This window comes from Drosophila teissieri, chromosome 2L, assembly GCF_016746235.2.
Source record: "Drosophila teissieri strain GT53w chromosome 2L, Prin_Dtei_1.1, whole genome shotgun sequence".
NCBI lineage: Eukaryota > Metazoa > Arthropoda > Insecta > Diptera > Drosophilidae > Drosophila > Drosophila teissieri.
In genome coordinates, this window is record NC_053029.1 from 8,730,242 (window position 1) to 8,746,065 (window position 15,824).

The window sequence follows — 15,824 nt, forward strand, 5'->3', positions numbered from 1 at the left end:
ATTGTAATGTGGTCGTGAGTGGGTTATGCGAATTTCCATGCAAATGGAGGTGTTTCTATGGATTAATACACCGGAATATGATGGCTGGCTGGCAACACAACCTTTTAAGGACCGCTCCCTGCTAATGGGTCTATTCCATTTTTAAAATCATCTTTAAAATGGTTAGATTGTTGGAGCAACTTTAATTTTTTGAGTGCACAGTAGGAATACTTAGTAAGCGTAAACTGAAATTATTGTTTTAATGTAAACGCTTTACATAAGAGACATAAACTCAAGATGACAGGAATAAAATACCAATTGAATCTCTCAAAAATGATCATCGCCGGTCGTTAAGAAGGCCATTCGAAGCGATTCAAACATCAATCACCAGTTTCTTATATCCTAGATCCCATAAAACACATCCTTTGAACTAGTTCACAGCGACCCAACACGTTTGCAATCACCCATTGCTCCGTCTTACACAAAAGCCCCACCAGTGGCAACAGGAGCATGAGTATGAGCATTTTGATGGGGTTGAAGCTCGGGTTGAAGCTGGGGCTGGCAATTGGGCTAGGGTTGGGGCAGAGGGGGCGAGGTCAAACGGTGCAAAGCGCTTTGCACCTGCACCTGCAACTGCACCAACACCAACACCAAGAGCGCCACAAACGTGCCTCGCCTGAGGTGGCAGCCATAAAGTGGGCGCCAAAGCAGGCATTGGCATTACCGCACACTTGAAAAAATATTAGCAACAGATCTTGCTCCTTGCCCTTCAAAAATCATGTCTTGAAATACATTTATACACTTTCTTCAGGTAATGCATTGTTTTTTTATGTGTCTAAGACATGGTTACCCTTTTATTTTATATGCCTTCGACTACTTTATTCAAAACTACATTCTTTATAACTTGCAAGGTTACAAAACAAATAATGCTGCTTTCTTAGCTATTTCTGCTTAAGCGAATCGAAACCATAATAACCTGGTTATAATTTTTAATGAAACTTTTACTGCCTGCCATTTTGCGAGTGTAACGATATGGAGCTGCTGCCAGTGCTGCTGCCAGTGCTGGTGGCACTGTCGCATCTGGCGATGCTCCTATGGCTGCTTGGCTGGGCCGGATGCATTGACCAAGGCTATTTAAGGATGCCACGCTCTGATGCGTGGCGCAGTTAAGACCAGAGCCTGACAGCGTAAAGGTCCTTCTTTCGCCACAGCAGCCAGGTCTGCACTTTTCCCCGCAGCGCAATCTGTAATCGGCAAGCTGCAAACTGCAATCTCATAAAAGGAATAGACTGCACTGGTATCCTGGCCCGTGGCACTCCCACATAACCCATAACCCGTAACCCATTGCCCATCCAATTGACATTCGCTTAGCCAAACGCTGATGCTAGAAATTTGTTTTTTTTTTCACACATTCGCAGATATTTCCACGGTCGACGGGACAACTGCAGGCTGAAATTGCGACTCTAATAGAGCAGAGGCCAACACGTCCGGTGTATAATATTTGAAATCAAAGCGCTAGGGTCCAACCATGACGGCGATGCACGTGAATCACAAGCTCAACATGCGCACAACGGCTGTCAAGATGAAGCGGATCCGACATCCGGCCGCATCCTGCCCCGAACCGAGTCCAAGTCCAACTACAACTACAGCTACAAGTCCAAGTCACAGTTCGATAGCGACGGCTCCCAGCAAGTGTCACGGCCAACCGGAAACGGAAGCGGACCGGGCCAATTGAAGCTCGGAGCAGGGATGGCACAAACTAAGATAATTCAATCGCGTTTTCTACACATTTACGGTTTACTTTGCCTCGGTTCCTTGATGGGTTGCATTAAAACAATCGGTGCTTCAATTGCGCAGCAAACGCTTGCAGATGCGGATGCACCAGATGGAGCTAAAGATAAAGAGCGGGAAGCGGAAACGAATGCGGATGGGGAAGGGTATGCGGAACCGGAACCGGTAGCGGTAGCGGAAACGGAAAAGGGAACGAGAACGAGAGCGCATACAAATAGGGACGCGGAAGCGGATGCCCGCATCATGGCAACGGGAATTTGCATTATAAGACTGATAACATTAAAGAGATTTCTAGAGAATTCCAAAACCGATGAACACAATCAAAGGCGCCAGCAATCAGCAACGTCAGCAACGTCAGCAGCATCAGCCGCGCCAGCTGGAGCACCCAGCCCGCGAAGGAGACACCTCCATTATCCCGGACAGCCAGCAGGACATCCAGCACACCCGGAGGTGTGCGCCCTGCTAGTGCTCCTCCTGCTCACCAGCCTCTGGCCGGATTGCTGCGAGTGCCTCCACGGTGGCAGCAACACCGTCAAGACCAAGTACGGCCTGCTGCGAGGCATCGTCGTCCGCTCCTCGCCGCTCGTGGAGGCTTTCCTGGGCATTCCCTATGCCTCGCCCCCAGTGGGCAGTCTCAGGTGAGTCGAGTCGACTGAAGTCGCACAAGATTACGCATCCCCGGGGCATCGTCCTCGGCAAAGTAGAAACTTTCTAAACAGCGATGACGCCGATGACTCACGTGGGCAAGCCACCTGGGCCACGGAACATCATTTTTACAGAATCGGCCAACAGTGTAGGTTATGGCCTTAAAAAGAAAGTTGTTAACGATGAAGTGGTCATGCGGAAAAAGCGAAATGTATAAATATCTTAGAGAATTATGCCAAAGAATAAGCTGCACTCAATAGAAAACATATAAATATATATATTTTTGTGATTTGGGAAATACTTTAATTTTAACCTATTCAGTTTTTGGTTTGGATTTTGACATCTTATTAAAATTCGTTTTATTTATGCAATTTTTGCATTTCAGTATTAAGCCAATTGAGCATACTCACATAAGTTTTATTGTTTTGGCCAACATTTCTAAGCTGGCTTAGTGTCGGCAACAAAAAAATCACTTATGAAAACTCAAAACAAAACCTTTTATATCCTATGTAAGTTCAAGCTTAGCCTAGCAACTTTTGCGTAGACTTATTATTGTGTAATTGTGCAAACCCAAACAGGACCGTAGATGGGATAATTTTGACTTAAAGGGTGATGCTCTTGGAATTCTGAAATTAATTTAATGAGTTTCAATGGAAATTAAGTCAATTTGCGGACGGGAGGACTTTCCCGCAACTTCCACACTAATCCAACTGAAAGGCAAAATGAAGTGTTAAATTCGAGGAGGCATTTCTCCGCCTCGCCGTGACTCACGCTCCCATCTCCACCTCCTCCTCCAGCTTTAGCTCCAGCTTCATCGTCACCAGAGCCATCGCAATCTGGGCGCCACATGGGGGTCGTAACCGGCTGAAAGGCTCGCCTCTTCGGACAACTTTTTTCACACGGCGCCGCAGCGCAACTTTATCCGAAGCAATTTTAATAATTATTCTCATGATATATATATATGTGTGTGGGTGTGGATGGTGCCTGGCACTATGCGGGTGGGGGTGTCTCCATCTCTGGCCCGAGATGCCTGCAAGTGAGAAGCTTATGGCCCCGATCTCGAACCCGGAAATCCCAAAGCATTGTTTGAGGATTTAAAGTTCCGCGGGGACTGGCAAAGGGAGCCGCTCGTAATGAAGCCAAAGTGCTACTTCGAATTAATCCACAACTTTGCACTGTATACGTAACAATTAAAAAGTTTCTTTCCGGGAGTTAGTTTGGGGTTACGATTTAAAAAGAAAAAAAAGAGAACAACAAAAAACGAAAACAAACCAACTACCTTGCGGGTGTTTCCCAAGAGGAGTACAAGTCGGAATCAGCGAGGCTCCACAACCAATTAATAACAAAACAGTTGACGGCTTTGGGATTCAGGAGCGCGTCAAGGACCTCTGAGCCGCAGAACTTCGATAAGCCATCGTCGGCATTTGATGGTATTGATGCTATTGACGATATTGGTGGTACTGATGGTATCGAGCGAAAAGCTGAGCCCCCGAGTGAAGTTTCTGGGATATTACAAAAGTTTCCCCTTACTTGGACACTTTCACACTTATCCTGGCACACCAACACCGACACCGACAGACGCACACACACGCTGACATGGAAAAGGAGCAAAAGCTCCTGTGTGACATGCACGAACAACAAGTGTGTTTGATGAAGCGATTGGATGGAGTACTTAAAGGGTCCTTCAACAGCTCCACCGCTGCCACAGCACATTGTTGTTTGCTTAGCCACAATTCATGAAAATTGTTCTTTAATTACTTCCTGTGGCAGAGTGTGACGCCTGCGAAATGAAGTCGTTTATGAATGCGGTTCATTATCATGCAGCAACAGATGCCGAGAATCGACAGGCAGAAGTTAATCAAACTGGAAGGTCCTTGGGGATTTGAGGCGCACTTCGAGGCAAAAGTGGCAAAAGTGGGCAGATAAAACGTGCTATTTGGCAGGCAAGAGGCAATTAATCAATCGCATCTGTCGCCAAGTCTTCTTATCAAAAATGCACCATATTCGCAGGCATATTGAAAACGATATTATGATTAAGCAGAAATAGAATTGGGGGAATAGAATTAAAATCGAATGACGCTGAAAGCTTTTAATATTTTAGATGGTTATTTATACGTCCTGTTCTGCACATAAGCTTGTTAGCTAACCTGTACAAGTTGGCCTTTTTTTCACCGCTTCCCGTTTGCATAGCATACTTTTTAGGGCAGCGGGGATTTGGGAGCGGGCGAATGGAAATTCAAAATTCCGTGTACGCGAAGCCAACATAAAACACCGAATAAAACGTTGCCTGTTAGCACTCGGAAAAGTTGGCAACAAAAATTGCTATATTCGTTTATAAATAGTTTATGGCGAAACTTTTTGCCGAAAAGTATTAATTTTAGCAAGCGAACATGTCGAATGCGTTTTTTGGTGGTAGTGGTTAGGAGTTACCAAAAACTGGTAACCGAGTCACGTAGAGCTGAAAAATTATGCCCGCCGCAAAACGCGAGCTTTTTGTTTATGCGGTCCATTGTTTGCCATTTCCCGGTTGGCCAAATGGACTGGAAGGAGCGGATGAGACAGAGGATGGCGGAGGATGGCACAGAACGAGTGCCTCCATCAAGCCACAAAGAAGCAAAAAACAATCAAAACGTTACGCGTCAATTATCGTGTCATAAAATCAACATGGCCAAGCCATATTTATCGCTGATGCCTGTCTTCTTGGCTCGTCCAATCCGGACTTATGCCATGATCGATGGATTTCAACGCAAAACAATAAAATGCACAATTAATCAAAAGCAGTTTGCAATTTTGATTGATGGGCGGTACTTAGTTTCTGTGTTTTACGAGCCCCGCAAATCCTTTTGCCTTTTATCCGCCACACGTTTCCACACAAGCATACAGTTGTGGCTCGATTAACAGCTCTTTGAACGCGAACAAAGCACAAAAGAAAGGATATGTCAAAAGAATATTATTTTGTAATGAAAGAATCCATTTCTCTGACCTACTTAAGTGAGGCGCGTATCAAACGATTTTATATATTTTATCATATATTGATATTCTATATATTAATCAAATATAAGTAATCATTGCAAATGTTATATAAATATATTCTACGCTACCGGATTTATTTGGCTAAATATTACACACATTTTATTTTCAATTTGTATGAGCTTTAGCATTTTTCTTTCAATGTTATCCTCATATTATCAACAAGGCAATATTCTCCAACTGGTGAATAAAGTAGAGAACGCTTCCAAAAACCAATAAAAGCGCTCTTTCATTTTGGCCTCAACTGTGCATGTGTACGGGCTTACAGGCGCACAGTGCGTATACGTGATGCGATAGTTGCGCCCATGTGGCCGAAATGGAATATTTACTTATCGAAACGACCGTTGGCCCCTCTTTTTCAGATTTATGCCCCCCATAACACCCTCGACGTGGAAAACGGTACGCAGCGCGGATCGATTCTCGCCGGTCTGTCCGCAGAACATACCCATACCGCCCAACGGACCGGAGGCGCTCCTGGAAGTGCCCCGCGCCCGTCTCGCCCAGCTGCGCCGCCTGTTGCCGCTGCTCAAGAACCAATCGGAAGACTGCTTATACCTAAATATCTATGTGCCCTACGAGACGCGTCGCCAGAGACGTAAGTGCCATTTTCGCATTTGATTGCGTTCCAGGGAACTGTGCAGTGTAATCGAAACTAAATTGTGCAAACAGAACTAAAATGCAGGGGTAAATGATCCACTTATGTATAGTTTACACAACAGCAAAACAAGTAACTGCTCGCAGAAATTGATAGGTTACGAGTATTTAAAGTCACGCTTCGTTTGAGAGACTTTAGCATCGTTATTTACCTCGCATGCGACGTGCTATGATTGCTACTCAAGTTAATTAAGTTGAATTCGATCGATTGGCGTCTCCTATAATTAACAAACGCCGCCAGAATTATTTTTAATTAGCTTTACAATAAAATTAACCGATGGATAAACGGAAAACTGATAATATAAATTTAATAATTGGTTCAGTGAACTCTTGAAAACAAATTTTTATATTGGCTGGAATACAGAAAATGTTCTTTGCAATTTGCATCCAATTTAAAAATGTAATCAAATTATTTTCATGCTGTTGAAACAATATATATATATTTGCATACCCAAACACTGCAGTTCAGAACTTTAAGTTATTTAATAAATAAGTTACTGTTCCCATATATTTCAAAAATGTATTGGTTTTGAAGTTTTCAATTCCGTAGTGCATTGCAGTGTGTTTAATTATTTACTGCAAGCGCTGCGGATTTGGCAACTTTGACGACCTTCATCATCTGCTAGAGAATGTAAAATTTGTAGTAACCATAAAAAAACATACATATATAGTAGATACATAGTTAATACATTACCATCATCTCCCACTAAGGTAACACCGATGATACTACCGGCGAATCGAAGACCAAATTGTCCACGGTGGTGTTCATCCATGGCGAATCGTACGACTGGAACTCAGGGAATCCCTACGATGGCTCCGAGCTGGCCGCCCATGGCAATGTCATCGTCGTGACAATCAACTTTCGTCTGGGGATCTTCGGATTCCTGAAGACCGGCGGCAAGGAGAGTGCCCAGGGAAACTTCGGACTGATGGATCTGGTGGCGGGTCTTCACTGGCTCAAAGAAAATCTGCCGGCGTTCGGTGGGGATCCCCAGAGCATCACACTCCTGGGCTACGGAACTGGAGCTGTGCTGGCCAACATACTGGTAGTGTCTCCAGTGGCAAGTGGTAAGGATTACCTAAATATACTCAACCATTTTCATTAAGAAATCATTTCAAGTGCATTTGGTATCTAAGTCATGCGATGTTTAAGCACTATCTTAAGTCACTATCTTTAAATCTGACGCCTTAAACTTCCCTGCACTATCTAAACCAAAGCAAAACTAGCTTTTAGCACCGATTAAGTAGTCCTTGATACTGATTGTAAACCTTTCATCAGACTTAATCCAGCGCACGGTTCTGGTGAGCGGCTCCGCCCTGTCGCCGTGGGCCATTCAGAAGAACCCCCTCTTTGTGAAGAGGCGCGTGGCGGAACAGACCGGATGCCACGGCGACATGTTGTACGACGACCTGGCCCCCTGCCTGCGCACCAAGAGCGTCGCCGAATTGCTGGCCGTCAAGGTGGATCATCCACGGTATGTCACACATTCCATTAATCCGCTGCACGGGCATATTTCCCGTTTAAAAGCCGATTGAGATGAATTTCAATCAGGCTGACTCGTATACCTAAACCTTTAAAGCATTCAAATGGTCTGTTTAGTGAAAAAAATGCTTAATTTAGTTAAATAAAAACATATTACTAGATGAATATTTGGTTATTATACATTACAGATTCCTCGTGGGCTTCGCTCCATTTGTGGATGGCACTGTTATATCACCAGGCGCCAATCCTTTGGGCAGCACCACATTGCCCCTTGGATCAGCTATTGTTAGGTACTGAAAGTTATAAATAAAATGACAACAACTCGCGTTTAATTACATTGTTTACATAAATAGTACTTCAGGAATTGAATATGCAAACTTTCCGAAACGAGACCTCATTTTCTGCCTTACATCTGTGGAGTCCTATTTGGATTTGAGTGCCCAGGACTTGGAGTTCGGCTTCAATGAGACGCGACGGGATCGCATCCTACGCACTTTTGTGCGAAATAACTTTCACTACCACCTGAACGAGATATTTGCCGTTTTGAAGGTGAGACCACGTAATACCCCGATTAATTTATGCGCTGCGGCAAATAAAATCCCAAACTCAATATACTGCAGAACGAGTACACCGACTGGGAGAAGGCCATCCGTAATCCTCTTAGCTCCAGGGACGCCACACTGCAATTCCTGAGCGATGGCCACACGGCCTCGCCGCTGATTAAGTTGGGCTATATGCACAGTTTGCGTGGAGGTCGCGCCTACTTTCTGCACTTTAAACACAAGACCATCGAGGAGGAGTACCCACAGGTGGGTGAATAAACCTAAGTAAGGGAAAACTTAACTTAGTCTGGCCCCTCAATCCCTTAGAGATCCGGCTCCGTGCGCGGCGAAGATGTGCCTTTTTGGCTGGGTCTGCCAATGTCCCCGCTCTTTCCCCACAACTACACCACCCAGGAGCGCCAAATCGGAAGACTAATGCTGCGATATCTTTCCAACTTTGCCAAAACTGGGTAAGCTGGTGCAAACCGTACAATATGAAACATAAGTTGTTTCTAAACTCATATACCAAACTCTCCAGCAATCCGAATCAAGCCACGGCGAAGTCAGCGTTCCCCAATCCGACCGAGGTCTTGGAGACTGCCCTACATCAGCAGAAGAAGCGCTCCACTGGTCTGACCCATCCCAATCTCAGCGAGGCTCTCAATCTGGCAGTGCTCTACAATCAGCGCCGGAGCAATGCCATGCACGAGAAGCGATCCTACATACGAAGAAGACTGCGGAGCAATGATGCAGCCTTCACCCAGCTGGGAATCTCCAGTGAACGGGATGTGGGCAGCTACGATGGCGATGATCTGCCATTTTGGGATGCCTACGACGTGGTCAATCAGCTGTACGTGGAATTGGGTAAGTCTTAAAGATCATACAAATGCGGTCTGACGTAGCTATTGTAAATGAAACATTTCAGGAAACAAGGCCAACATTCAGAGCCATTACCGCGGTCATAAACTGTCCATGTGGCTGAACCTCATCCCTCAGCTGCATCGTCACTTCAACATCAACGACCAGTCCATGCGACACCATCAGTTCCAGGACGACATGAACAACAGAGATCTCTACGAGGGTAAGATAAAAATCGGATTTCAAATCTTGGGTATTTCCTGAAAGTGCATTTTTCTTGTTTCTTACCAGGCGTTGTGCGACCACAACTGCAGACTAAGCCTGCCGAAGATGATAACATCATCATCATGCAGAGGAGTAGGACAACGACGCCGCCGCCGCCCTTAAAGAGTCCAAGTACAAATGCCACGCAAGCCTTGAATCCCCTTGGCACGGGAACCACTACCACCACAGGTAGGTTGACAAACTAATTATACTTTTAAACATATTAATATGCTAACGAATCCCTGCAGAGTGCGGCATCGATGGAGCCATGTCCGTATCGGAACTAACCACAACCCAGTCACCAAACGACAATAGAACTGGGATAGTGCGCGTGGAGACCCAGAAGGACCTGGCCACCGCGTCCACTGGGCTCATTGGCAACCTGGAGCTGCTTCGCCGTCTGGGAGGAAAACAGTTCCAAAGCTATACGACAGCCCTGATAGCCACCGTAGCCGTGGGTTGCTTCCTGCTAATCCTAAATGTCCTGATCTTCGCGGGCATTTACCATCAGCGAGAAAAGCGAGCGCGAGACGCAAAGACCAAGGAGGAGTTGCAGGAGGGCGATAGCAGCAAGAACTCCAGCATCCTGAAGCTCAACGCGCTGATGGGCGGCGGCGGAGGAGCTTGTGGTTCTGTTCCAGGTGACATTGCGGATGCGTACACCTTAAGCGGCTCCGTTGTGGACAGCAAGGGCGGCGTAGGCGTCGTGTTCGGGGAGTACAGCTGCTACGATGAGAAAACCAAGCAGTTGAAGGAGGAAAAGCTTCTGGTGGAACTGCCACCGTCTTCGTCGACGGGTCAGACGTCTCTGATGATTGACAGTTGGGGCGCGTGTTCTACGAGCACTTTGGATCTGCTAAAGACCAAGCCAGGCGATCCCATCGAAATGGTCACCTACAGTGCCCTGCCCTCGGTGATGGAATCCACATCGGCCATGAGTAGCAAGCGTGGGTCCTTCGTGGATACCACACTGCAATTCAATAGCCCGCAGCAATTCGACTATGCTGTCCAGTCCTCGGATCAAATGTCCTTCAAGGCGATAGAGGACGCAGTTAAAGCGGCGGCCGGGCATGACTCTGAAATCACCCGGGATGATGACATTCCCGAACCGCCGCCACCACCACGTTCTTTCTGGCCGCCCAACAGCAACAACAGCAGCAGCAAACGGGAATCCTGCGTCAGACGGGGACGGGCGGCAGTTCCACGTCAGGATCGGCGAGTGGCAGCGGCAAGAAACGTGTACATATTCAGGAAATCTCAGTCTAGCAATCATAACCCTTCTAGTAACCAATTGTGACCCTAGTTTAAAGTTTTTATCTGGTTATATGCGTCGAGCTTGTCTAACTTGAGCTTTCCATACTTCTGAGTCCAAATTTTAGACTTTCTAAACAACTATCTCTTAGAAAATTGTTTCTCTGTACTTACTATTTAAATTTTAGAATACTTTTCGTTTAACAACTGACGCGATTAGCCTGTAAGCTTTCGAGTACCAATTCAAATACTTATTCGGTGAGTTCGACTCTTGTTTGGTTATCTATTTCCGCTCATAGCCCTTAATATTTCAAATAGAATCATATTTTTGTTATCTGGCCTCAATGCAAAAATCGTTGTATTACGTATGTTTGTATATTATGTAAATGTTCCTTGTAGTCGTGATTGAGAAGAAATTGTGTAGGAATAATTTTTCAAGTGTTATCATTGTGTGTATAGTTTATGTTACTTTTTGGTGTACGATTAGAATCTGATATTATTAAATTTGCTTGTTATTTAATAATTAGCGAAATCAAAATAGTATGCAACAAGCTTTTAATGATTTATAAAAGAAAACCAGATATTATAACTATAATACACATATTGTATTTAATGTATTGTAAAATATTGACTCTATTTGTATGAAATACATATGTATTACAAAGTATTCATATTCACATTTTAAAAACTGTTTTCCATTAATCATATCCAACTGACCAATGCAGTGGCGATCAATCGGTAAGGTATGGTATAATAATTAAGGTGTAGTACCATAAACTATGCACTTATACATCGAATATTGGTACAATAGCTGCATTGCAAGCTAAGATTATATTCAGCCCCAGTCGGCTTGATGCCGTAACTCTATGGAATTTGTACATTTCGACATTATGTAATTGTTAATTTGTACTATACAGAAATGTTAAAAACGAAAAAGGTTTTAAAGCTATATGGGCTCGCTTTTTATTTCTTTTTTCACTTTTTTCGTCTTTGGAGTGTCACCGTTTTCTCCATTCTTGCGTTTTGTTGATGTTTTCTTTCTCGGCGTGAATTCGGGTTCTTTCTTAATTTCTCTTAAAAGAGCATCTAACATTTCATCCGGGTCTTCTTCCTTGACTTCTTTCTCCTCCGGTTCGGGACTGCTAAACTTAATAGATTTATTCTGCAACACAAAATGTATAGGAGTTTATTAACTAAATGTCTAGGCTGGATACTGCTTGCGCCAGTTATTCTGGTATCAGTAGTAACTTACCTTAGGAGCCTCGCCATTCTCTAGCAAAAGTTCTCCCTCGATGAAAGGCATCACGTTGCTGATGTCGAAGCTTTTTATGCGGATCTTGATCTCCTGGTCCATGACGAAGTCCTCCCGACTTGCGCTCTGGTTGGTAAAGCGGATGGAGGTGTTGAAGACCCGGTAAATGACGGCGCTGACATGGTGCCTGGAGATGTGCCGCACTACGCCGCTTAGGATGGAGCCCTCCTTCGGACGGAAGACATAAAAGTCCGCATTTATGACCAGATGCATGGTGGGATCGTCTGCGCGCAATCCTGCCGTGTGCCCGTGCACTTTAATGTTCTTGATGCCAAGGACGATCCCGTCGAGGCCGGAGTCATAGAATCCCACCTTGGTACGGATGAGGAGCTCGTGGAGCGCGTGCTTGAAGTTGGCCATTCCGTACGGGCCCATTGCGAGGTGCATGTCTGTGCTGATGCACCGCACGCAGGACTCCGGGCTGCTGGCGTAGTTATCCAGCTCCTTGACGGAGAATTTGATGTATTTCTGCAGTATCTTGGCCATCGCGAGATCTTAAAATAAAACTATTCGTTCGAATCGACCACATGAATTACTTCTGACGATCTGGTATCCCCGCAGATGTTACAAGAAATGCAGTTCTGGCTGTTTCCCGTCAAAATGTACCGCCAACAGCTAATTATGAGAATGGCTAGATTTTTATTAATCTTTGACTCACTGGGAAAGAAACTGTTGAACGTGTAAATGTTTAATATAAAAAACATGCAGTACTTAAAGATAATAAATTAAACAGTTGTTTTAAGCACAGAGTTTTAGCTATTTTATTTAGCTAACATCTTAATGGAAATTGTAGTATTTTTTATCCCCGCCAATTATACGGTCTCACTGACCGGAGCATGCTTGAAGTGTAGGTGAAGAAAACGAGAAAAACGAGAGTTTGACCAAATATAAGGAAAATAGAGTTTAAATCGACGTTATAATGGGAGTTCCAGCATTCTTTCGCTGGCTGAGCCGAAAATATCCATCCGTGATAATCGAGTGCAATGAAAACAAGCAGGTGGACCCGGACACCGGGCGAAACATCTACGAGGACGCCACCTTGCCGAATCCGAATGGGATAGAATTTGACAATCTCTACCTGGACATGAACGGTATTATCCATCCGTGCACGCATCCGGAAGACAAGCCGGCGCCCAAAAACGAGGACGAAATGATGGTGGCCATCTTCGATTGCATTGATCGCTTATTCGGCATCGTGCGTCCCCGGAAACTGCTGTACATGGCCATCGATGGCGTGGCTCCGCGGGCCAAGATGAATCAGCAGCGATCTCGTCGATTCCGGGCGGCCAAAGAGACCACCGAAAAGCGGCTGGAGATAGCACGGATCCGCGAGGAGCTGATGAGCCGCGGCTGCAAGCTGCCGCCGGAGAAGGAGAAAGGAGAGCATTTTGACTCCAACTGCATCACGCCGGGCACCCCGTTCATGGACCGACTGAGCAAGTGTCTGCACTACTTTGTCCACGATCGGTTGAACAACAACCCGGCCTGGAAGGGCATCAAGGTGATCCTGTCGGACGCCAATGTGCCCGGTGAGGGTGAGCACAAGATCATGGATTACATCCGCAAGCAACGTGCCCAGCCGGATCACGATCCCAACACGCAGCACGTCTTGTGCGGAGCCGACGCTGATCTCATCATGTTGGGACTGGCCACGCACGAGCCCAACTTCACCATTATTCGGGAGGAGTTCCTGCCGAACAAGCCGCGTCCCTGCGACATCTGTAACGGTTTTGGCCACGAGATGGACAAGTGTGTCGGACTAGGAGCCACTGCACCGACCGGCGCTAACTTTAAGCCCGATGTTCCCATCGGCGCCGAGGTAAAGTTCATCTTTGTGCGGCTGAGTGTGCTGCGCGAGTACCTGAAGCAGACTCTTGAAATGCCGAATCTGCCCTTTGAGTACAGCTTTGAGCGCGCCTTGGATGACTGGGTGTTTATGTGCTTCTTCGTGGGCAACGATTTTCTGCCACATCTGCCTAGTCTGGAGATTCGCGAGGGTGCAGTGGATCGCCTGGTGGAGTTGTACAAGAATTGCGTTTATAAGACAAAGGGCTATCTTACCACCTCGGGAGATGTAAATCTGGACCGGGTGCAGCTTATTATGACCGACTTGGGCAATGCGGAGGACCAGATCTTCAAGAGCCGACAACGGCGCGAGGAGCAGTTCAAGGCCAGGGACAAAGCTCGCAAGAGGCAAGAACGGAATCAGGATCACGGATCTTTAAATCAATCTGCATTTGGCGCCAGCGCCGTAGGTCCAAACAGCCAGCAGAGGAGCGTTGGCAACTACAAGGAGGAGGCTGCGGCCCTTAGGAATAGAAAACGGACGGGTGATCAAGCCGATTTAGATGATGAAGAAGAGGAGGATAACGACGAGGTGCGATTGTGGGAGGATGGCTTCAAGGACCGCTATTACGAGTCCAAGTTTGATGTGGCACCAGGAAACCAGCAGTTCCGCTACGCTGTAGCCCTGCAGTATGTCCGAGGATTGTGCTGGGTTCTAAAGTACTACTACCAGGGCTGTTCCTCCTGGAACTGGTACTTCCCATACCATTATGCTCCCTTTGCATCGGATTTCGTCAACATCCAGGGGCTGTCCACCGTGTTCGAAAAGGGAACAAAGCCTTTTAATCCGCTCGAGCAACTGATGGGCGTCTTTCCGGCAGCCAGTAGCTCGCACGTGCCCGAGCCCTGGGCAAAGCTCATGTCCGACCCGGATTCACCAATCATTGACTTCTATCCGGAGGACTTTAAGATCGATCTGAATGGCAAAAAGTTCGCCTGGCAGGGAGTTGCTCTACTGCCATTCGTCGATGAGAAGCGTCTCTTCAAGGCTTTGGTTCCCTACTATGACCAACTTACTGGAGAGGAGGTGAAGCGCAACAAGCGTGGTGACAATTACCTGTACATCAGCAACCAAAGTCCGCACTACAAAAAGGTCAAAAAAGTGAGCGAAAAGGATGATGAGAACGTTTGCAAAGCCATCTCATTTGACGGTATGCGCGGCACTTTGGGACAAACCGATCTAAACACTGCCATCAGCGGCATTCTGAAGTCGCCGATTTCCGGGCTATCGGACATCAATGATAACATAACCGTGACGACCACGTTCAAGGATCCGGAGTACGATGATGATTACATTTTTGAAGCGAAGCGTCTGGAAAACGCCGTAGATCCGCCACAGGTGCTGCCCAATGAGCAGTCGGGAAACAAGCATCGTCCCGTCATCGGTTTTAATAGCCATTTGACCAGAGCCTACGTTCCGGACAGTGGGCACCGCATGTTGAACGCTGGAATTAGGAACCAACAGGGAGGCGGTGGCGGAGGCTACGGGCAAGGAGGGGGCTACGGGCAGGGTGGAGGCGGAAACCAAGGACAGGGCTATCAGAACAATAGCCGAAACTATAACTACAACTACAACAATAACTACAACCAGCATCAGGGTGGCGGCTATCAAAACAACTACAATAACCGACAGCAATATGGCCACAATCAGAGATACAATCAGGACAATTCGAACCAGCAGCGCAACTTCAACAACTACAATGGCCCAAGGAATAACAACTACCAGCAACAAGGCGGCAGCAGACAACAGAACCAGAATTATAGAAGATTTTAAGTATATCATACATACAAAATAATATGTAGCTGATAACAAAAGTTTAATCCATGTTGAATACCATTATTTTTTAATGAAGAAAATATACTGATTAAGGATTTTCAAACCAACTCATTCCTAGTTCAAAGATTGTTCTTCAAATTAAACACCCACTGCATTTTCAATGCATCCACAACACTTTACAGCCCACATCTAGTCCTAGTGCCTCAAAGAAAACAAGTCAAATTAAAGTAATGAACATATTCCCATTGACTGCGTGAAAAAAAGCGATTTAACTGGAAATACGAAGATGTAGAAAAAATTCGACGATTAAAATACATATTTTAGATTTTGATTAATTTTCAGATGATATAAGTGGCGAAAAATATATACAAAATGTCTAGTGGAGTAACAAAT

General features: G+C 45.7%; 3 protein-coding genes across 3 annotated transcripts; 2 read left to right on the top strand and 1 right to left on the bottom strand.

Moving 5' to 3' along the window:
* The first annotated feature begins 1,721 nt into the window (after positions 1-1,721).
* On the top strand, positions 1,722-10,830 carry LOC122623402 (neuroligin-1). Its single transcript, XM_043802552.1, is given in 13 exon segments — positions 1,722-2,408; positions 5,808-6,040; positions 6,811-7,167; positions 7,379-7,574; positions 7,771-7,872; positions 7,936-8,131; positions 8,203-8,391; positions 8,452-8,594; positions 8,663-8,988; positions 9,050-9,205; positions 9,274-9,435; positions 9,495-10,376; positions 10,379-10,830. Coding segments are annotated over 13 exon segments (3,756 nt in total). The 5' UTR covers positions 1,722-1,728; the 3' UTR covers positions 10,513-10,830.
* A 250-nt stretch (positions 10,831-11,080) lies between these two features.
* LOC122626097 lies at positions 11,081-12,359 on the bottom strand. The gene is made up of 2 exons (XM_043806222.1): positions 11,750-12,359; positions 11,081-11,659 (listed from the first exon to the last, which is right to left on the bottom strand). Exons 1-2 carry the CDS (start codon positions 12,293-12,295, stop codon positions 11,444-11,446), a joined length of 762 nt encoding a protein of 253 aa, XP_043662157.1. The 5' UTR covers positions 12,296-12,359; the 3' UTR covers positions 11,081-11,443.
* Positions 12,360-12,621: 262 nt separating this feature from the next.
* Positions 12,622-15,538, top strand: LOC122625136 (5'-3' exoribonuclease 2 homolog). The gene has a single exon (XM_043805059.1). It carries the CDS (start codon positions 12,729-12,731, stop codon positions 15,426-15,428), a length of 2,700 nt encoding a protein of 899 aa, XP_043660994.1. The 5' UTR covers positions 12,622-12,728; the 3' UTR covers positions 15,429-15,538.
* The last annotated feature ends 286 nt before the right edge of the window (positions 15,539-15,824 follow it).